General features: G+C 40.7%; 1 protein-coding gene across 1 annotated transcript in view; it reads right to left on the bottom strand.

Annotated features, from left to right (window-relative positions):
• The window catches only part of LOC149204475 (uncharacterized), a 110,915-nt gene extending 89,148 nt beyond the window's left edge, over positions 1–21,767 (bottom strand). Inside the window, exon 1 of the mRNA XM_089394722.1 lies at positions 19,498–21,767. Coding sequence (XP_089250848.1) covers positions 19,782–21,302 — 1,521 coding nt within the window. The 5' untranslated portion in view covers positions 21,303–21,767 and the 3' untranslated portion in view covers positions 19,498–19,781. The remainder of the gene's footprint in view (positions 1–19,497) is intronic.
• Positions 21,768–24,506: the final 2,739 nt, after the last annotated feature.

The following is a 24,506-nucleotide window of genomic DNA, read 5'->3' on the forward strand; positions in this document are numbered from 1 at the left end:
GAAGATGATATATTTAAAATGTTCTACATTTCATGTTCACAATTACCAATGAACAAATTATGTAGCCCACATTTTAAAAACTTTCCATGTATGGTTAAAGAGAGTAGTTTGTAGATGCTCTGTAATGATTAAAAAATAAAAAATAGTAAGCTTAAGCCTTAAGCTATCCTCTTACACCAACTATTGAATGCATTTTAAGTGCTCCACTCGAGAAGCATGACAAAACCGTGATGGAACCACTCAAGAAGCATGACAGAACCGTCAAAGTTCCCATAGGTCCAGGAAAAGTGAAATTACAAACGAAGCGCACTTCCAAATTTTAGAAGCGTGGTTCCTACATGGATTCACATGATTCATGGTTCCAGAGTCTGAGTCATTGGATGGGGGGGTGTTGAAAATTGGTAGCTATGGTCGGTATTTTCATTTGCAAAACAAAGGAGAAATTATAATTCTCGATGTTGACCATGTCAGCCTAAAGTGCATAAGTCAGCCCCGCATGATGAATGGGTTTGACCCCAAGGTCAAAACCCTCCTCCTAAGTCACATATAAATAAGAGTTCGTTGACCCTCATTTGGCATCATCACATCACACATCATTCGATCTTAAATCACAAGAAGAAGTCCATACGTGCAAAGGAGAAAAGAGGACAATTCGATCTGCATTGACTAGCTCTTTTATATTTTGTTTGACCAGCGTTGACTTGGAAGAATCTGCTTTTGTTTGACCAAGACTTTCACTGATTTGAGAGGCCGAATTTATATATCATCCATTGACCTCTTGTTTGACTAAAGTTTTGTTCTATTTTTTTGTCGTAGATCACAGGTAAACCTTATGATTTGACCATGATACTGACTAGGTTCGCTGACTAAGGTTTTGACCAAATTTCGGCCCTCCTATTCAGAGCTACCTCAGGCCAAATTCGGCCCTTTTGATGCAAAGTTGACTTTGATTAGTGTTGACTATATTCTCTCTCCTTTGACTAGTTGACTTGGCATTTGGTGATGTCAAAAAAATGGAATCTTGTTGGAATATTCTGATGTACATTTTGATGAACTGAATTCTCTCTCATAAGAAAAGATTGTTGGGTTTTTCCCTTATGGGTTTTTCCCTGACTACTAACCTAAATATTTGTGCATCCTGTCTCTTGTTTCACTGTTTGTTGTGATCTCTATTGCTCTATTGAAGAAAGTTTATGGTTGAAATTTTTCATGTATAACTGCTTAATGATTGGAATGTTATAAGAAGACTAATTGTATCATTGGAAGTAGTTATCAATTTGAAAAATTGTACAAGTCTTGATTCCACTAGAAAATCAACAAGGGGGATGGTTCCTACAACACTGATCACAACTCTAATAGAAGTGTACCTAGTGACTGGAGCAAAAGTCTCCTAATGGTCCACTCCCTCCTTTTGGGAGAACTCTCTTGCCACAAACCTTGCCTTGAATTTCTCAATGCTACCATCTACAACATGTGTAATCTTAAAGAACCACGTGGAACTTACAACTGATTTCCCCTCTAGTCTCAACACTATGACCCACATATCATTCTTCATGGAGTTATATTCCTCCAACATGGCATCCTACCATACTTCTTGGTCTGCACCCTCCTAAAAACTGGACGGCTCGGAATCAATGATGCTACTCATTAGTGCCATATAGATTGGAAACTTCTTCGAAGGCTTGCTCTCCCTGAATGTGCTCCTAGGAGCCTCAACAAGCTCCTAAGTATCCCTCAATGTTTTTGTAAACCATCGAGCTCTTCTAACATAATTAGGAGTTGTTAACTCCTCCTCACCTAAAGTTTCACTTTCCAAACTGGAAGTTGCTAGTGTCATGGATGAACTAGTCCCAACCTTTAAAGTTTAAAGCCTCTTGCTCCTCGTCCTTTGTCACTAGAATGAGCTCATATGACTTCTAGACGCAAATTCCTCCTAAAACTTCACATCCCTACTCACCATTGTTTTCCTCTGTGCTAGAATATAAATCCTATAGGCCTTGGAGGTCTCATTATATCCCACAAACAAACCCTTCATACTGGAGGGCTCCAATTTGGTCCTCTTCTCTATAGATACACATATGTATACTAGACAATCAAAGATGTGAAAATAGCTCACCCTTGGCTTCACACCAGTAATTGACTCCTTTGGTGTCTTGTCCCCCAAGATCCTATGAGGAATCTTGTTCTAGATGTAGACTATTGTGTTGCACATTTCTACCCAAAGATAATATTGTCGGCTCTCTCTTAATTCTTGTCTTCTTGTAGAAATCCTTGAAGTTGTTAGAGGTATACTCACCCCCATTGTCTGACCTCAACACCTTGATCTTCTTTTTGGTGTTCTCCACAAGAGCCTTAAACTCTTCAAACCTAATGAAGACTTCATCCTTTGTCATCAAGAAATATATCCATGTCTTATGAGAGTAATCATCAATAAATGAGACATAAAACATGCTCCCTACATTGTTGATACTGACATCGGTCCACACACATCCAAATGAATAAATTCCAAAATCTCCTTAGACCTAAGCTTCCAACTTGGGAAAGCAACCTTAACATATTTGCCAAATGTGCACCCTTTGCATATGCCTTGTTGCTCAATGTTGAAATCTAGAAGAGTTGTGACCATATCCCTCCTAATTGACAATGCTTTGTAATGTAGGTGCCCCATCCTCTTGTGCCACAACTCGCACAATTTGTCACTCCTATGAACCAAAAGCTCGAACAAGCTCATCTTGTAACCTATACAAATTACCTTCTCTAACCCCAATCACCTGAGTTGTGTCTAGGCTAGATCCTTCCAGCCTAACAGATGCTTGTCCTTTCTTGAATTCCGCAGCAAGACCCTTATCCTCCATGATCAAAATGAAAGTAGATTTTTCTTGAGCCTTGGAACATTTAATATGTCCTTCAAGTCCAAAGAGTTGCCTGACTTGAGTTGGAAAAAAATCGTACCAACTTCACCTATTGAATACTTGACATCATCACCAAGCTCCACCTATACTATTGAGTCCTGCTCTATTAGACTCATAAACAAGTATCGGGTTGATGTCACATGATGAAATGCCCCATTGTCCACATACCACACATTCCTTGGAACTATGCTCGTAGAAATGCAAGAAACCAACGAGAAATCCTTCTCAAACTTTGTAGCAAACTCACTCATCTGAGTTTCTGCTGAAACTACCACCTATGTCTACTACTGCTTCTCTTTTCCCTTAGTCTTCTATGGACATTGTTATGCATAATGTCCTTGCTTATGGCATGTGAAGCACTTAATTTTACTCAATTCCTTCTTCTCTGATTGTGAGGTTGACTCCTCACTCTTTCCCCTAACCTTTACTAGAACCCTTTCCTTTTCCCTCCCTCGTTTTATCGATTAGAGCCACGTTCTCATCATCTCCCTTTTTGTTGAGTTTAGACTCCAACCAAGTCTCCTCCTGGATACAGTCATCCCACAATCTTTCAAAGTTTGGAAGCTTCTTGCGAGCACAAATTCCCTAAATTAATGTCCTCCTAGATACAGTCATCCCACAATCTTTCGAAGTTTGGAAGCTTCTTGCGAGCACAAATTCCCTAAATGAATGGTTCCCAAAAACTTGGAAAACCATTGAATGTTGTGTTCACTAGATCGGCGTCCTCCACCTTCTCCGCAACTATTTCAAGCTAATCACAGATCTGAGTGATCTTCATGAGGTAACAGTCACTATGTCAAATATGGACAACTCAATGGATCTGAGCTTGTTTCTTAGGATCATCTTTCTGAAATGTTCTTGCTCCAGTAGAGGCTCACCAAGGTATTGAACATCTCCTTGGTGGTACTCTTCTCAGAAATATGAGGAATCAAGTGATCCTTCATTGCATCCAAGATTACCCGCTTGGCTTTAACCTCCTTTTTTCTAGCTGCCAACTGCTACAAATCTGTCAATAATGGAATTGTATGCTCAATAATATCCCAAATAAATTTTTCCTCCAACAACAATGTAACCCTAGCTTTCCATGACAATAAATTTGAGGCTCCATCCAACATGTCCTCAAATCTAAGACTTGCTACTGCCATCTTTCCAAATCTAAACAAACTACCCTACAAATGTGCTTAGTCCTTCAAGCACCTAATAAAAAACTAATTGTTGGTTTTCAGAGCTAATAGATCTACTGCTATAAATACTTGGAAACTTCAATAAGAGAGCCAGCTCCCATACCATGTTAAAAGTTTTCTCCAAACTCTAAGTGAATAACCTCCTTATGATCTCAAGAAAAAATTACTTGCTGAATTTTCATATTAAAAAACAGTAAATTCAAACCATAGAATTACCACACAACTGTTGTAAAATTAATCAACAAAAGCAAAGTAAATTCGAAGTACACAAATAAATTTTTTCTTCCCTTCAAATCAATTTTTCATTAAAAATTATTCCAAACATACAAGGGCTTCCCAGGCTGGGAAAACTCGCTTACTAAGAAAGATAAACCCACAGCAAAACTATTGGTTGTATGATGCAGCCATGCAGCACTGTATAACTGAGCTAAAGTTGTCCTGCGCCCTATTGTTCGTACAGCATATGGCCTCCTTATAGTTGAGTAAAACCCTAATGGTAATCGAACGGTAGAGTTCCTTGGCTGAATCATATGGCCCCTCTTCTCCTATGCCCTCTTGCACCCAAATCGTACAGCCTCTCTCTTTGTTGGATCGTATGACCTTCACAAATTGGTTGAGATTGATTTCCTTGCTGCAATCATGTTTCCCTTCCCTCCCGGCTTGCACACTAAGCAAAATCCTCTGTTATTCTATGCAACAATGTCACTGTGCCTGTCACTATGTCTTTTCCTTTCACTTTTCCCTTCCGTTATAAATTTTGAGTTGATGACTAAATCTCCAAATCCCTAATCTCATTGAGATCAATCATTGAGATTAAATCCCAATCTCACTAGAGATCAATGGTTGACATTCATCTAATCACTAGTGTAATAAAACTAGATGTTATTAAACTTTTCATAACTTAAAATTAAAACGCTCTTCACTTTAATATTTTACTTTAATAAAGTGAATTACAAAATAGAAAGGACTTTGAATGACTTCATGCACATTTGACACAAAACCTGTGTAGCAATTCCTATTTGAGCTACAATCATCAACACATGTGAGTTTTCTTTGTTGGATCTTGTTTATTATTGATGGATGTGTTAAAATTGGCAACTAGGGCCAAACTCCATGTGGGTCACCTCATTTATGGCAGCTGATATTTTTCCTAGATTCCTCTTGTCGAGAGGTGTAGGATTGATCTAAAGATCATCCAATTCCGACAAGTATTTATGGAGATTTGAATTTATTTGTACTTACTTGACAAATTGTCAAGGTCGACCAGCAGTTAAATGTTGGAAATAATACTGAGAGGGGGGGGGTGAATCAGTATTATCTAATTCTTTTAATGAACCTTCCTTATTTGATCTTTGAATTATATTTGCATGTCAGTACCATAAAATAATGTGCATGAACAAAGAAAACAGATAGTCACACCAAAGAACACAAGATGTAAGGTGGAAACCCAATGTGGGTGAAAACCACCTGCTGCAATATGTCTCTATCTTCTTTCAAATTAGAAACTTCTTTTACAATGGTTTTGTACTGGTGCAGTCCTTTACCAGTACGCAGGCTGCAACCTGCAGAGAGCTACAACTCTCTCTCGTTTTCCAGTCTCTCCTGGAAGGGAGCTACAACCCCCTACTTCTTTTCTTACAAGGACCACTTTTCATAAATTTTCAAACTGGATCCATAAGCATCAATTGATCATCAAGTATGAGAGAATCACCCAATCAACTGTAGTAATTAGATCAACAGTAATAGGACCAAACCCAGAACACAACAATGATAAACAAAGATTTTAAGAGAAGGAAGCACCCTGCTCCACTACTAGCCTGCTTCCGGACTCACCCTGCTCAACTGCTAGCCTGCTTCCCGGACTCACCCTGCTCAACTGCTAGCCTGCTTCCCGGACTCACCCTGCTCAACTGCTAGCCTGCGTCCCGGACGCACCTTGCTCAACTGATAGCCTGCGTCCCTCGCTCTGAGTCTATTGAACTGCCTGCGTCCCGACGCACCTGAACCCTTCTGCGCCTGCGTCCCAACGCACCTGAACCCTTCTGCGCCTGCGTCCCGACGCACCTGAACCCTTCTGCGCCTGCGTCCCGGCGCACCTGAACCCTTACTGCACCTGCGTCCCTCCGGGCATAGATGATTTCAAGACTTCAGAAGTAACCCAGACAGTCAGATCTATAGATCTGAACATGCGTCGAAGAGATCTCGGTCCATCAGTAGATTTACCTTATTTAGATCTAGACCAGATCTAGCCCTCATAAGATATTCAACCAAAACCATGCTTAAACCAAATGATCTCCTTTGCTTTATATAGGCAAGCTCCTCCTCAAATCATGGAACAATACCACGAGCCGACACCATAATAACACAATACCGTCGGCTAGATACCAAGAGTAAAACACAAGAAACCCCCACGTGAGCTTTTCTCTGCCTTGAAATGTGTGCACTGGGTGGACGCACCTCCTGAATGGCTGGCCTGCGTCTCTGGACGCGGTCCCTGCAAGGTGTACCTGCGGGTACGCACCTTCTGAACTGATATCCTGCGTCCTTCTTATTTTTCAATAAAATGAGAGCCTTGTCATGGGAGTTGCCATCAAGTACAACATCTGTAACATATATCCATACCAGAGAACATAATGCCAACAATCTCCCCCTTTGGACTTGATGGCAACCTTACAATCTTCAGCTTCATTCTCCCCCTTTGACATCAAGGGCAAAGGGGTATGCTCCCCCTAAGATCATGCTCCTCCTGAAAATGAACCAGATCTGCAACAAAGAACCATAATCCACCATGAAAGAGATAGAGACATATTGCAGCAAGATCTCCTTCTGACCATCCTCCATAATGCCAACAATGCATTATATGCTCCCCCTGAACCTGTGAGCTAACCATGACTGAACCATTTCCTGAGTCTGTTCTGCTCCCCCTGAGCCTGAGCCAACCATGACTGAACCTGAGTCTGTTCTGCTGCCCTTTCTTCATATACGCGACTTTGCAGCCTGTAACTCGCGTATATACGCGACTTGTCTTCATTATATCAGCGTATGCAAGATGGAATACTGAATTTCATCACTTTCAGATTCCCCTGTGTCTGTTATGTCCGCTGTCTGAATTATGCCACACCTTTCTGTCTCTGTCTTCTTCAATTCCTGCAACTGTGATGATGTATGGTCCTTTTGTTTTGAATTTTGAAATCTGCTCCTGCATTTCCTTGCTTTATACCCATAGTTGTTGCATGTATAACATCTTACATTTTTCATGTTCCTTCTATCACAATCAATTGCTTTGTGTCCATATGCATTGCAGGCAAAACAATATCCTCTGAAATACCTGGGATGCGATGATCTGTCTTGAACCATTCTACTTCTACATCTGGCTGCAACATGTCCAAGATTATGACATACATAACATTCAACATTTTTTAGTGGAGGAAATAATCGTCTATCATAGTTAGGAGTAAAGGATCTTCCTTGAGGAATTTCTTTCCTTGGTTGTTCCTCGTTGAGCATTTCAGATTTCGCATTAGAGTTTCTTGCCTCACCTTGTGAACTAGATTCACCTTCAACATATTCATGAAAACCAAGACCAGTCTTGATAGCAGGAGACCTTTGACTATTAAGAATATCATCCAAGACTTTAGTACTATCTTGAAATCGTAAAAGCTTATCCTTTTCTTCTATTTTACCTTTCAAGATATTTACCTCAACTTGATGTTGTTCTTCCTTTTTCAGATATTGATTCCTTAGGTCTTCTTCAGCTTTTCTTCCTTCTTCCACTTGTCGCTTTAGTTTGATCACTTCATGTTCTTGATCTTCAAGATCTTCTCTGTTCTGTTCTCTTGATTTTTTAAGATCTTCTTTTAGAGAGAGGATCCTTGATTCAAGTTTCTGAATAGTTGTACTCTGATCCTTTACTATATCCTGCAATTGCTCCCTTACCCTGATTTCTGTCTCCAATTGTTCTTTTAATTTGACAACTTCTTCAGTTTCTGCATTCTTCTCTTCATGTGCCATGAGACTTTTAATATCTTCGCTATTATTGGATGAAGCATTCTTCTTCTTATGTGCCATGAGACTTCTAATATCTTCACTATCATTGAATGAACTTTTAATATGGGTATAATAGCTTCTACCATCTTCTTCAGATATCTTTCCTTTGTTATGAGGACATCTAGCAGCATAGTGACCAACTCTACCACATAGAAAACATTTGAAAGGTAGCTTACCTTTGAACCGTCCAGTTCCCCGTTCAAGATTCTTGACAAAATTTACCTCATCTTCTTCCTCTGATACTTCGAATGCGGCCTCTGGTGGTACCTCTTGTCGCATTTCAAAAGCAGTTAAGATCCCATGAAGTTGTGACATGGTGATTTTCTACACATTCTCCTTTTCTTCTATGGTAGATACTTTAGAGTCAAATTTAGCAGACAGAGATCTCAAAACTTTTTCAACTAAGACAACTTCCTCAAATTCTTCACCCAGATCCCTCATACAATTCACAATCTCATCCATACGCAGGAAATAATTAGCTATGCTTTCATTATTACGCATCTTAAGAGTTTCATACCGGATTCTGAGAGTTTGAAGCTTTGTTCTTTTTACCTGATCATCTCCTTCGTAGCTTGTGACGATTTTGTCCCATATTTCCTTAGCTGATTTGAAATGCATGATCTTCATAAATTCTGATTGAGTCAAACTACTCAATAGGACAGTAACAGCTTTGGCATTGAGCTCATATTGCTTTTTCTCTGCTGGATCTGTAGGAGTTGCTGATGGGAATTTGTATCCTCCTTCTACGATTCCCCAAACTTCTGCTCCAAGTGATTGTAGATATGCAGTGGTTCTTATCTTCCAGTGAGTAAAATTGTTCCCGTCAAAGACTGGTGGCCTGATGTGTGCCTCTCTTTCTGGATTAGCCATTCTGATGGATCTTTTCCTTCAAGCGATCAAGCTTCCTCAGAAGGACCTCCTCTGATACCAATTGTTGGAAATAATACTGAGAGGGGGGGGTGAATCAGTATTATCTAATTCTTTTAATGAACCTTCCTTATTTGATCTTTGAATTATATTTGCATGTCAGTACCATAAAATAATGTGCATGAACAAAGAAAACAGATAGTCACACCAAAGAACACAAGATGTAAGGTGGAAACCCAAAGTGGGTGAAAACCACCTGCTGCAATATGTCTCTATCTTCTTTCAAATTAGAAAATTCTTTTACAATGGTTTTGTACTGGTGCAGTCCTTTACCAGTACGCAGGCTGCAACCTGCAGAAAGCTACAACTCTCTCTCGTTTTCCAGTCTCTCCTGGAAAGGAGCTACAACCCCCTACTTCTTTTCTTACAAGGACCACTTTTCATAAATTTTCAAACTGGATCCATAAGCATCAATTGATCATCAAGTATGAGAGAATCACCCAATCAACTGTAGTAACTAGATCAACAGTAATAGGACCAAACCCAGAACACAACAATGATAAACAAAGATTTTAAGAGAAGGAAGCACCCTGCTCCACTACTAGCCTGCTTCCGGACTCACCCTGCTCAATTGCTAGCCTGCTTCTCGGACTCACCCTGCTCAACTGCTAGCCTGCTTCCCGGACTCACCCTGCTCAACTGCTAGCCTGCGTCCCGGACGCACCTTGCTCAACTGATAGCCTGCGTCCCTCGCTCTGAGTCTATTGAACTGCCTGCGTCCCGACGCACCTGAACCCTTCTGCGCCTGCGTCCCGACACACCTGAACCCTTCTGCGCCTGCGTCCCGACGCACCTGAACCCTTCTGCGCCTGCGTCCCGACGCACCTGAACCCTTCTGCGCCTGCGTCCCGGCACACCTAAACCCTTCTGCGCCTGCGTCCCTCCGGGCATAGATGATTTCAAGACTTCAGAAGTAACCCAGACAGTCAGATCTATAGATCTGAACATGCGCCGAAGAGATCTCGGTCCATCAGTAGATTCACCTTGTTTAGATCTAGACCAGATCTAGCCCTCATAAGATATTCAACCAAAACCATGCTTAAACCAAATGATCTCCTTTGCTTTATATAGGCAAGCTCCTCCTCAAATCATGGAACAATACCACGAGCCGACACCATAATAACACAATACCGTCGGCTAGATACCAAGAGTAAAACACAAGAAACCCCCACGTGAGCTTTTCTCTGCCTTGAAATGTGTGCACTGGGTGGACGCACCTCCTGAATGGCTGGCCTGCGTCTCTGGACGCGGTCCCTGCAAGGTGTACCTGCGGGTACGCACCTTCTGAACTGATATCCTGCGTCCTTCTTATTTTTCAATAAAATGAGAGCCTTGTCATGGGAGTTGCCATCAAGTACAACATCTGTAACATATAGCCATACCAGAGAACATAATGCCAACATTAAATGTGTGGCACACATGCCCAGTGAATCATATAAACACAAGAAAGGTTGATTCATTTTCTCGTCATCTCATCTCACTCATTCTTCTCTCTCTCTTTAACTTTTGGTTATACAAGGAGCATTTCACACGAGGGGAGAAGGAGGACACATTAGGGCAAGAGGGACACTAAAAGGAGGACGCAGAAGCTGCTAAAGGTCTCTTTGACCTGCATTGACCAAGCGTTGACTCATCAAGGGTGTGGTTTTGGTGAGGCTGTCTCTCCTAGGCAGGCCGCAGATTTTGGCACAAAAATCGAGGCAATCCATCCACAGGTTTGACCAAAGTTGACTGCCCTAGTTTTGGGCAACAGGTTGACTTCAGTCAACAATAGTTTGACTGTGTTTTTGGGGCTGTTCAAGGGCTAGTTGACCGGAAATTGACCAAGCATATTGGAGGTCAATTTCAACTCATTTGACTAAGTTTGACTTTGCTAATCTAGGGTTTGTTGTTGCTGATATAAAATTACAGAATTCTGATTTTGTACTATTTCTCTCTGCTAAACTATTGAAGATAAAAGAAGATTTGATCAAAGGGTTTCCCCGCATTGGGGTTTGTCCCTAGCTAGCCGCCACATCTTGTGTCTCTTGTCTTGGCTTGTTTTCTGTTGATCGTTTAATGTTCTATCTGCACTTTACTCAATGTATATGTGATTGCTAATATGTGGCTAATAAGAAGAAAAGAAGTAAACTGCTCTAAGCACAAAGCATACCATAATTTAACATGGTATCAGAGTTGAGGTGAAGACAAAGCCCAAGCAAGAGCAATCACCGAAGAGAAGGTTAGCAAGGCTATCCTAAAAACTTCATGGGGTCCTCAACACTCTTCCCCGTCGAAGACAAGCTCCGTGAGAAGTCTGACTATCACGGATGGAAGATGTCCCTCAATCTGACTTTAGAAGATCAGGAAATGTTGGACCATGTGAGAGGCAATGTTGGTGCGCCTCCATCAAATGCATCCACTGCTGCCAAAAGCAAGTGGTCCAAGGGAGATGTCAAAGCAAGGAAGATCATCCGGGACTCTATCTACAAGCATCTGGTGGCCTATGTTTCCGAGCTAACAACCTCCAAGGAAATCTACGATAGACTGGTGAGTTTATTTAAAGTTAATGATGCAAATCAAGTTATGTTCCTTAGAAATAAGCTAAAGGAAATTAAGAAGGGCAAAGATGAGAGTATGCAAGCATATTTCTTAAGGATCACCGAGATCAAGAATGATCTCCTATCTATTGGGGAAGTAGTTCCTGACAAGGAAATGACTATCACAACTCTTAGAGGACTGCCACCTGAATGGTATATATTCAAGACTACTCTTCTCAACAATAATGTCATCGCAGGATTTGAGGAATTGATGGCTAGATGTATTCAAGAAGAGACAAGGATGGAAGAGCAAGAAATGCCCGCACTTAAAGGCCATCCCTCTGCCTTTTCTTCTCATGCTAAAAGAAGAAACAATTCTGGGGCTAAATCCAAAGGAAAGGCTAGACTGAAGGGTGGAAGAAAAGGACAATGTTACAATTGCAATAAAATGGGCCACTATGCGAGGGAGTGCCCTGATAAAAGGGACTCACACCATGACGATGACCAAAATCACTCTCAAGGCAATCAAAGGAATGGCAGGTCCAATGGCAGAGGTAAAAGAAATGTCGGAAATCAAGGAAGAGGACAACCCTTCAAGAAGGCAAGAAACTCCAGGTATGAATCTAACGTTGTTAACAATAAGCAAGATGAATATTGTCTACCAGCGGCCCTCTCTACTACTACTCCCCCAGACACGCTGGGAAATTGGCTTATTGATAGTGATGCCTCAAGGCACTTCACTGGTTTCAAAGAAGCTCTCTCCAATCTGATAAAGAAGGAGACCAACCTAGAAATTGTTCTTGGGGACAACGCAAAATATCCCGTGAAAGGCTTAGGGAATGTCACTCTTCAATTGAATCAGGGTAATACAATCCATTTGCAAGAAGTCCTATATGTACCTGATCTCAAAAAGAACTTGGTGTCCATTTCAGCAATGGAAGACAAAGGCTACAAGGTAACCTTCATCGTTGGCAAGGTACGTGCATGGAAAAAGAATTTTAAAGAAGCTTTCACTCTTGGGTTTCGAATCGATTCATTATATCAATTCGGAGGAAGTCCGCTAGGTGTCATGTGTTGTGACACATCACTTCAGTCCGAACTATGGCATCGGAGGTTTGCTCACCTTCATTATAAAGCTCTACCCAATGCAAGACAAATGGTGACAGGGATGCCCGAGTTCTGAGTAGAGCAAGAAGGTGTATGTCTGGGATGTGCCGAAAAGAAGCTCAAAAGGGGACCATTCCCCTCAAGCCTAAGCAAGGCCTCCGATATAATGCAGTTGGTTCTCTCAGACATATCTGGTATGATGCCTGTGAACTCCTTGGGAGGATATTTATATTACCTCACTTTTATAGATGACTATTCTTGCAAGACTTGGATATACTTCTTGAAAAAGAAGGATGAAGTGTTCACTTGGTTTCGTCACTTCAAAGCCTTGATCGAGAATCAAACCGAAAAAGAAAATCAAGATCTTAAGGACTGATAATGGGACTGAGTATGAATCCAATGAGTTCCATGACTTTTGCAAAGAATTTGGCATTAAGAGGGAGACTACAACACCATATACTCCTGAGCAGAATGGTGTGGCGGAAAAGAAGAATCGTACGATTGTGGAAGCGATCCGTGCTATGCTTCATGATCAAAGACTTTCGAAGTTTCTATGAGCCGAAGCTGCAAATACCGAAGTATATGTGCAAAACTGATGCCTTCATCAAGCATGGGATTCCAAGACTCCCGAAGAGATGTTCACTGGTAAGAAACCTGACGTATCTCATTTTAGAATTTTTGGAAGTCCGGTATATTTTCATGTGCCGAAGGAGAAGAGGAATAAATTGGGTGCATCTGGAAAGAAAGGAATCTTCGTGGGCTATAGCGAAAACACTAAGGGCTATAGAATCTATGTGGTTGGTCAAAGGGAAATTGAGATTAGCCATGATGTCACCTTTGACGAAGATATGGCTCTTAGCAAAGTTGACAATCTTCCTACTCAAAGGGGATCTAAAGAAGCTGACACCAAGGAACCAAAGGAAAAGGAAGATGAGACAATGCCTGATGTGGAAGAACCTATGGATCCTATTGATCCCCCTCCGCAAGAGCCTTCCTCTTCTAGGAAGAGGCCTTCATGGCTTAGGGGGACACTTGATGATGCTGAAGGGCACATTGCACCCAGGGGAACCTTCCGGGAAAGTAAGAAGCCGACCAGGTATCAGGGATACTTGACCATCATGAGCACGATCATCCAAAATGAGCCTTCGTCATTCGCAGAAGCTATCAAGCATCAAGTATGGAAGGATGTTATGACTGAGAAATATGAGTCCATCATGAAAAGCGATGTCTGGGATGTGGTCCCCAGACCCCAGGACAAAGTAGTTGTCACTCCGGAATGGCTTTACAAGATAAAGCATGCAGTTGATGGAAGTGCGGAAAAGTATACGACTCGTTTTGTCGCTCATGGCTTCTCTCATAAGGAAGGTATAGACTATGACGAGATATTTGCACCTTTTGCCCGATATACCACCATCCGCTCAATCATAGCCCTTGTTGCTTCGCAAGGATGAAACCTACATCAGATGGATGTCAAGACCGCGTTCTTGCATGGTTTGATCAAAGAGGAGGTCTATGTGGAGCAACCCGAAGGATTTGAGATCGAGAATCTCATGTGTGCAAGTTGAAGAAGGCCCTCTATGGGCTAAAGCAAGCACCCCGAGCGTGGTATGAGAGGATCGATAGCTACCTGATATGCTAGGATTCACTAGGAGTGAAGCCGACCCTAACCTCTCATACTGGTGTTGTACATTGACAACCTCTTTCTAACAAGTGCAGACCCTCTCATTCTCAAATGTAAGAGGGAGTTGGCTTCCAAGTTCAAGATGAAAGACCTAGGAGTGATGCACTATTTCCTAGGATTGGAAGTCTGGCAGAAGCCAGGGGAGATTTTCCTATCTCAAGGAAAATACGTAGTGAAAATATTGGAGAGATTCGGTATGGTGGACTACAAGCTCGTGACTACCCCGATGGAGCTTGACTTCAAGAAGTTAAGCGGTAGTGTTGCCGGACCTGTTTTACAAAATGCTACTGAGTATCGTCAACTCGTTGGAGCATTTATGTTCTTGATGAACTCCCGACGAATATATGCCTTGCAGTCAACACGTTGAGTCAACATATGGTTGAGCCTCACCACACACATTGGATTGGTGCCAAGAATCTGTTGAGATATCTTCATGACACAATCATTCATGGGTTGAGATACACTGTCGGAGATGTGAGACTACTTGGATATACCGATGGTGATTGGGCAGGAAGTGTGGTGGACCGAAAGAGCACTTCCGGATGTTGTTTCTCTTTGGGATCTGCCTCGATATCCTGGATGAGCAAGAAGCAGAAGTCGATGGCTTTGAGCACCACCGAGGCAGAGTACATTGCTGCTAGTATGGCCTCCTGTGAGGCAGTCTGGTTGCGAGAGCTCTTCAGTGAGTTGTTTGGATTTACATTGGATACCACCGTGATCTTATGTGACAACCAGAGCGGGATTCGTTTATCAGAGAATCCCGTATTTCATGATTGCTCCAAGCATATCGATATCAGGTACCACTATATTTGGGATATGGTGCAGCGGGGAGCAATAAGGCTCCAACATATCGGTACGGATGTACAGGTCGCCGACATTTTGACGAAGCCCCTAGGAAAGGTCAAATTCTTAACTTTCTAAGAAGAACTTGGTGTCGTTCAGAGACCCTCTTATGAGGGTTGAGTATGATGTATTAAGCTCTAAGAGCTCCAAGGGGGCGCGGGTACTTCTTGGAGTGACATGCGACCACAGGGCGACTCACCATCCCCTGGTGGTGCACTATGTACAGGGTGAAAGGTTCAACCTTCCCCTGTGACACCCCTTGGCGACTGTAGGACAAGATGATTAGCTCTCCTATAACCCAGGATGATTAGTTCTCTGTGGCAACTATAGGACAGGATGATTAGTTCTCCTATGGGCCAGGATGATTAGTTCTCCGTGGCGATTGTGGAACAGGATGATTAGTTCTCCTGTGGACCAAGATGATTAGTTCTCCTGTGGCGACTGTTGGAGAGGATGATTCGTTCTCCTGTGGCGACTGTTGGAGAGGATGATTCGTTCTCCTGTGGACAGGATGATTAGTTCTCCTGTCGAGGCATCCTACCCATGTAGTCTGGGACTCATGGGAAGTACCTCTCAACTGATCAATGAGTAGGGAAATGGGGTTAGGGACCATTAGTAGTACTATCAATGGACACATTGTTGTAACTACCGAACTCCCTATGTTAGGATGATCTCCATTGATCTGGGATCAATGATACTGATCTAGGATCAGTGAGAGTGGTATGATACATCCTCAATCATTTCTTCTTCTTCATAGTTCGAGCAGAGCAGAGCAGAGCAAAGCAGGGCCAAGCAGTGCAGGGCAGTGCATTTGATGGTTGGGATAGTAGCGACGGTCAAACAGATTGCAGATGGAGTTCTCCCTAGTTGAGAGGGAGTGTTAAAATTGGCAACTAGGGCCAAACTCCATGTGGGTCACCTCATTTATGGCAGTTGATATTTTTCCTAGATTCCTCTTGTCGAGAGGTGTAGGATTGATCTAAAGATCATCCGATTCCGACAAGTATTTATGGAGATATGAATTTATTTGTATTTACTTGACAAATTGTCAAGGTCGGCCAATAGTTAAATGTGTGGCACACATGCCTAGTGAATCATATAAATACAAGAGAGGTTGATTTATTTTCTCATCATCTCATCTCACTCATTCTTCTCTCTCTCCCCTTAGCTTTGGGTTATACAAGGAGCAGCTCACACGTGGGAAGAAGGAGGACGCATTAGGGCAAGGAGGACGCTGAAAGGAGGACGTTGAAGCTGTTGAAGGTCTCTTTGACCTGCGTTGACCAAGCATTGACTCATCAAGGGTGCAGTTTTGGTGAGGCTGCCTCTCCTAAGCAGGCCGCAGATTTTGGCACAAAAATCGAGGCAATCCATCCACAGGTTTGACCAACGTTGACTGCCCTAGTTTTGGGCAGCAAGTTGAGTTTAGTCAACAGCAGTTTGACTGTGTTTTTGGGGCTGTTCAAGGGTTGTTTCTTCAGGCGGTTCGAGAGCTAGTTGACCGGAAATTGACCAAGCATATTCGAGGTCAATTTCAACTCGTTTGACTAAGTTTGACTTTGTTGATCTAGGGTTTGTTGTCGCTGATATAAAATTACAGAACTCTGATTTTGTACTATTTCTCTGTGTTGAACTATTGAAAATAAAAGAAGATTTGATCAAAGGGTTTCCCCGCATTGGGGTTTGTCCTTGGCTAGCCACCACATCTTGTGTCTCTTGTCTTGGCTTATTTTCTGTTGATCGTTTAATGTTCTATCTGCACTTTACTTAATGTATATGTGATTGCTAATCTGTGGCTAATAAAAAGAAAAGAAGTAAACTGCTCTAAGCATAGAAGATACCATAATTTAGCAATAAGGGTTATTAAATATGCACCATGGTTATGTTGTTATTTTTATCTCTTAAATCTCCTTGAACAAGGTTTTCATCAAGTTCTTTTAAGGTGACCTAGGTTTAGTTCCCTCCCTTATTTGTCCAATGGAATAGAAGGATGCTAGGGTTAGAGAATTAAGGGACACAAATTAGCCTTCCTTGGTTTCTTTTAACCCACATCCATCTCTTTTCTTCCAATGATTTGTTACTACTGGACTCCATTTGCCCTAGATTGAGAAAGGCAAATATATCCCTCGTCCCCATCATTTCTCTATAGAACTCATTTTTCTTTTTCTCCTACTATAAATTAGGGTTTAATTACAGCACAATCATATATCTTTAGCATTGTCTTTGATGTTAGTGTCCTAGGGTTACGATTTGTTTGGAATGTATTGGAAAAGCAAAAGTGTGATTTTATGTGCATTTTCCAACCCTGAATTGAGGTGGATGTCTAGGGCTTAAATATTCTTATATGCCCTTTTAAACACAAAAAATTGTTGTCATTTATCCCCTTGTTTACTCTTTACTCTTCATTTTTATTTTTCATCTAATATCATAGTTTTCGGGGCTAAATTTGCTACTGATATAAACTATTCTATTGCTGCAATTTCTGACTTTTCATGCTAGCTTATTACAGCCAAGTATAATTTCTTGATTGTGTGTCTTTGGGGATCTATTCTGAGCCTCCGTTGGTTGACCTAAGCCTTGTGAAGAGCCATAGGTCCTTTTGAACTCAAATCTAGGATTTACTCGTAAAGCCAACATAAACCCTAATTGCCTAACCTTACTCCTTAGTGGTAAACCATTGTAGAACACTTAAGGGGCACTTAGGTTAACTTGGTTGGGTTATTTGATCCCTAAAATCTACTATGGAAGCTTCCCTCGTGGATTGTGTCCAAGACTAAAACGAGGGGAATAATTGCTGAGGTGACAATGGTGACACTTTCATTGTTGCACATTGTCTAGGTCACTTTGTGAGGTTTTGCATTAAGGTGTTAGATTTTGCTATAACAAGCATATGAGCATATTGCATTAAGTATATGGTAAGTGGGTAAGTAAAGTACCAATTGATTATATTTGAATTAATAGAATATAAATAATAAACTAATAAGGTGCAATTTGGTTAATATCTCCCTAGGAGCACCATGGGGGCAATAAACAAGAAGTGGAGAAATGGGAGAGTCATAATGTATTATTTTAATTTTTAATTTGCTGCTGCCAAGCGACTATTCCTTAAGCCATCACATTCATTTTTCCTATGTGCCTTGTGTCTTATTTCCCATGTTTATGGGAGCGCATGTGTGGCTCATGCAAGTCTTGGGAAAGGCATTCGTTCCACCTTTGGGGGGAAATCAAGGGATTCACTCAATGGTTGTATGTTGGGTATGCAAATGGGGGGTTTGCGTTAAGTGTGATTAAGCTGCCGTAGTGCTGCCAGAGTTTGCAGCCATGAAACTATGTGGAAGCCATCACTGTGTCAATGGATAATTGCTGAGATTAAGAGGAATTAATTTACAGCATAGTTTTCCCTCATTCACAATAGTGGATATTTCCTGGCCAGCCTGTATGGAGTGCCAGAGAGAAGTGGGGTTGCCTGAGGGACTGTTTAGTAGTGAAGGGCTATAAGGGAAAGAGAAGCTGGTAAGTGGGATGACTGTCATAAGAATCAAGATGGCCTGGAATGTTAATTCCTTAATTGTGATAGGTGGGAATGGGTCGAGTGAGGAAAACCAGAGCCTTATAGCTAGTAAACTTGCCCTTGCTGTTTCATAGCCTGGCACGGAAGTGGCACCTGCATGAGCTGGTGCCAATGGTTAGAAGGAAAAATGCTCTCCTTGAGCTATTTCCCCATGTTGTTATATGTCTATGACTAATACCTTTGGTTACTCGCTGTAAATGAGTAATATGGCCTTGTTTGGAAAAGACACAAGGCTGGAACCTAGCATTATTTTAGAAAAACATTGGATTGTATGATAGATCCTTATGTGCAGACTTTAAAAGCTGTTACAGCCACTGTTATGATGCAGTGGGCATATGTATATCTCCATTCTGTATTTTAATGTTCAGTTATGTCAATGGGTTGTAAATGGCCTTGTGGATATGTCAGAAGAGGCCAGAATATTGAAGTATGTATTTCATCTGTATGGGAGAAGACTAGAAACGTTTTATCTGATACACAGACTAGAAAGCAAATTATATTTGAGACACAGGCTAGAAAACATTTTTTATTACTCTCCAATAAAATAATTAGATAAAAAAGACATATACAAAACAAAAGCTCCACCAAACTACTCACGTCATAGTGAATTGTGACAACAATCATAATCATTTTGTAATCTAGAAACAGGCTTATGAAAAGAATTGAAAAGAATTATAACAACATAGCAAGATACGATGATGCTTACCTTGCATAGCCCTGGTCACATGAAGATAAACATATCTTCGTAGTACGGTCTTTGTTATTGAAGAAGCAGCTTACATGTTATCGTAGAAGCTGCACCCATTTCCCATTTCCCAAAGTTGATGTTTACAGCACTACTGTTATACTGCATTCAACATGTACATGTAAACACTTTATCTTATAGAGTTGAAACATGTTGTCTTCCTAAAGAAAGGACGCCACCCATCCTGGAGTGAAAGTAAAAGAGTTGCACCAGCAGCACCACCATCTCGTATGTATCACAGAATATCACTTCCCTCGCAGTGCAAGAGCCTCGAGAACCACTCTGTCAGCTTTGAGATCTGGACTTGGGCATTTCTCTGATATTCTGTCAAAAATACGTCTGATTTCCTGCTTTTTGCCACTAGATCTCAAACCAGCAACCAGCGTATTGTAAGTAAAAATGTCAGGGACAAACCCTTTCTCGATAACTTCATCCAGAAGGTGATCGATTTCATCTAGCTTTCCAGCACGACAAAGGGCACTAAGTAAGGTGTTGTAAGAATAGAGAGTGGGATTGCAACCCTGCTCTTCCATCTTCTTCAGCAGAGCCCTTGCCTCCTCCAACATTCCTACTTTACACAAACCCTTCAACAGAGATGTAAATATAACAATATTCGGGTAGCAGCCTTTCTCCGCCATTTCCTTCAATAAGCAATTGGCTGAATCAATAAGACCCTTCTCCGAAAACCCATTAATGAGAGCACCATAAGTAAAAACATCAGGGGGGCAGCCCTGTTCGCTCATTAAACCCATCAACCCACATGCATCATCAACATACCCACCTTTACACAATGAGTTAATCAATATATTATATATATGAATGTTCGGATAGTATCCTAAAACAACTCTCATCCTATGGAGGATTTCCTTGGCTTGATCAACCCTCCCTAAAACACCAACACCAGTAAGCAACAGGCGGTATGTGTGATCATCAGGTAAACAACCATGACCCACCATTTCTTCTGTGAAGCCAATAGCCTCATCAACACAACTTACTTTCACAAAAGCCTCTACGACCTCTCTGATAACTGAAGGTCTTGGAATGCAACCTATACACACAATTTCCTTGCATAGGTCTTTAGCCCTCTCCCTCTCACCTGCTTCACAGAGGCATCTAATGACTCTCTCAGCTGTACACACATCGGGCTTAAGCTCCTTCTTCACCATATCAGAAACAAGATTACAGGCCTCTACAGCACTCCCTGTTTTAAACAAATGCTTGAGTAGAATGCCATAGGATTGTGCATTGGGCGAGCAGCCCCACTCCACCATTTTTTTGAATAGACCTAAGGCTTCATCGACAAAGCCAATGTTGCATAATGCTTGCATAAGATGATTGTAAGTGGAGACAGTAGGGTTGAGGCCTGCGCCCATCATTTGATCCAATAATTCATAGGCCTCATGAATATTACCCTCCATACAGTAACAGTGGATTAGATAATCGTAGGTTGTATTATTAAGAATGCAACGACCTTGAAGTTGAAGAAGAAGAAGTTTTGCCTGCTGCAATTTTTTCCCATTACATAAATCGTAAATAAATTGATTCAAAGTATCGATATTCATTACCATTACCTCTTCCTCTTCTCCTTCGCTCTTCGATGACGTCTTAGATTGGGCATCAACGGCATCCCCGTCCTTCTGCTTGGCATTCAAATCATTGTTGGTAAGTTGACATAGTTGGGATCGGAGTTGTGTTTGGAATAAAACCATGCCATTTATATTCCCCACGCCTAATCCGCAGAGTTGCAACATTTGGAAGCGCTTCATTGCTCTGAATGTTTCTGTATCTGTTTGATTAAATTCCAATAAAATCAAATTGGAATGCACCTATCATTTGTTGCCCGTTCACCCAAAAAACCCATGATTTAAAAAGTTTCTTTTCTTGAATCGTTCCATGATAACACCTCACAGTGATTTTGATCAAAATTTCCAAAATCCAATCTTGTGGCCTCCCAAATCACTGAGAGTGATAATTTGGATGTGAAAGAAGCGTCTTCAACTTCGTTAAGAGCGAGCATAATAAATATCTTGTCCATTTTCGAGCATGAGTTCGTGAAATCTCGTGTTAACAAACAGCATAGAGTTTATCTGAACTCCTCATCTAGTAAGCGCGCAAGGATTTCGCTTGTCCATTTTCGAGCATGAGTTCGTTATATCTTGTGTTAACAAACAGCATAGAGTCATCTGAACTCCTGATCTATTAAGCGCACAGGGATTTTGCTGGGTCACAAGTTGAAGTTTAATATTTATGTTAAGAGGTTTCAATCTTTTCCTCTCTCATTCATGTGTGGGGCCGTGGACTGTATTTTGGCTTCTTTAAATACAAGAATGGCTATTAACAAATTTGAGAAATTTGTTTAATAGGCTGTTATCAATGTTTTTGTTGATTTAGTTCTAGTTTCATAATTAAACGATTATAATCATATTCTGGGTGTGTTAATCTATATCAATAGTGTTAATTTATATAACAAACAAATTTGTTATAGAGGTTATTATAAATAAATGAGGAAAACATTTCTTAAATTTTCTTATGAATTTTTTTTAAGCAAAAAAGCATATATAAAGAAAGAGGAGAGGTATTCATGTCATAAAAATAATTCTAAAGAAAGAGTGGAGGTATTCATGTCATAAAAATAATTCTAAAGCGATTTTTGTAATGGTTATTGTTTTTTAGAAGGTATGTGAAAGGTGTATAATAAAGCAGTAAGTGTATAATAAAGCAGTATTGGTGAAAGAAATTTTTAATTTGTTTTTGCATGGGAAGAGTGGGGAGGGTCGAGCAATATACATATTTAAAATTTATGAAAAAAGTTGTAGTTGTTTTTATTGAAATGGAAGCCTCATAGTAATCCTTATTATTGTATTTCCTAATAACTTTATGGGTTCACTAAAAAGGTTATGAAGCATTAAGTTATTGATGAGGATTTAATTGTCACTACGACTTGTGTGTACAGTTGTTGCACTTTGTATCAATTATACAATTATCTCATTGGATATTTGATTTGTGGGGTATTTCACAATGCGTTACCCAAATGCTACTTGTCTCACAATGACATCCGAGTCTTTGTATCCATCATAGCAATAATCATAATCTATTAAAGTTCTTCCTTTTGAGGCCCTTACCTTGGTCTAGATGTGTTATTGTGGTTTCTAATTTTATGCTTATTACTATGGTAGGGTCTCCATTCATTTGTGGTCTCTCTTAGTCACATGTTTGGCTATGGTAGGTGCTTTGGGTAACCTATTTGGGTCCCTTACTGATTAAGATCCTTTGTGGGTTTTGCACACTAGTTTGGGTGTTACTTAGTCAAGGAGTCCTAGAAATCCTTAATCCATTAAAATCGTAGTGCAAGGGAATTTTCAATGGGCACCTTCTCCTATGTGAGCAAAAGTCAAGCCACAACTCTTTATAAACTCAAATTATATTATGCAATTGAAACAATTAGAATTCTCAAATGGAATGCAAAATGTGGAAAAGAAACATTAGAAGTTGAGGAAATCAAGAAGAATGAATTGGTTTATTATATTCTCATTCTACTTAGTAACCGGAGAACCCACAGTGAAAACCATTTTTCGTCAACGTTTCAAATCCCAACAAGGATCCATCATCGGGACTTTAAGAAGTCCTGATGATGGATCCTTGTTGGGATTTGAAACGTTGACAAAAAATGGTTTTCACTGTGGGTTCTTCGGTTACTAAGTTAGAAGATATAAACCACAGAAGTATATTCTCATTATTTAAAAGCATTTACAATAAATGCATTTCTTAGCCTTAGCATTCCACACATAGTTCATGTTCTTGACACTCTACCATCTATTTGATATAAATTGGTCGTATTCCTTCTCATTCTTCCTTTTCATTCATTTATTCTCCTTTATTTGCTCTCGCCTTCCATCTCAATTTCAAATTTGTGCTTCTAAATTGCCCACATGATCTCCTTCTTTGGCATCCTATTTATAATCTTCACAACAACAAATATACAATTAACTTTTAGAATAATTGGTCATTACAATTCCCTTTATGACTTTTGACCTCCCATGTGCCCTCTTTGTCTTCTTTAGTATCACCTTTGATGTACCACTCTTTTGTCTTCCCTTTACTCTCCATACCCACTACACGCATTCTTTTGTGTCATTTTCCTTTACCTTGTACAACATCTAAAATGACCCCATTGATATGGGATCTTTCCTTCGGTGATGTTCAACAAAATTGCTTACCAAGCATGAAAATACCATAAATGCAACATCCATGAAGAAGTAGCACAAAAAGAAAACAACATAGGCAATACATCAAGATTTGTTAATAGAGTCCCCTCACAATGTGTGAGCTATGTCTCCAAGCCTAGCTTCAAAGTGGAGAGGCCTCTATATTATCTCAGCAAAATAATTGTAAGTACATGGAAAAATGCATGGCAATATCTCACTTCTAGGAGTGACCTGAAATTTTGTTTTTGAGATCCCAATTCTGACTACACCGGTGGATTCCTTGCAAATTTTTGTGAAAAATGAGTATATACTTGACCAAGTTTTGTAACTTTCATCTCTGGACCCCTTAAAGAATCTTCAAGGTGCCACAATAGTCAAAATATTCTAGGAATATTCCCTAGAATATACCACATAATCTTCCTCAAAAAGCGCACTCGACCGGCATGGTTCTGCTACACAAAGTTCGCTCGGCCTTCTCTCCACAGCCCAACCTCCTTCCTCCATGTTGGACGAATGAGCATTTAAATAAGCTTTCATTTGCGAACAAACCAACGTAGCTTATGTTAAGTCATACGATTGGGGGGCATCCCAAGGTCAAGCCCATGGGCATCCCCACTTGGCTTTTGGCATATTATATATATGGTGGTTAGTTGTAATGTATGTTGGCGCTTTGTAATATATGTATGATTTAAGTTAACTTCCTAACCTTCGACCTTGTCCATGTGTTAAATATTGCCATGTGTTTGTGGGTTAGCTAGGCCCTCG

The sequence above is a fragment of the Pinus tabuliformis genome, chromosome 1_2 (assembly GCF_031772625.1).
Source record: "Pinus tabuliformis cultivar Carrire ecotype Pingquan chromosome 1_2, CPIR1, whole genome shotgun sequence".
Classification (NCBI taxonomy): domain Eukaryota; kingdom Viridiplantae; phylum Streptophyta; class Pinopsida; order Pinales; family Pinaceae; genus Pinus; species Pinus tabuliformis.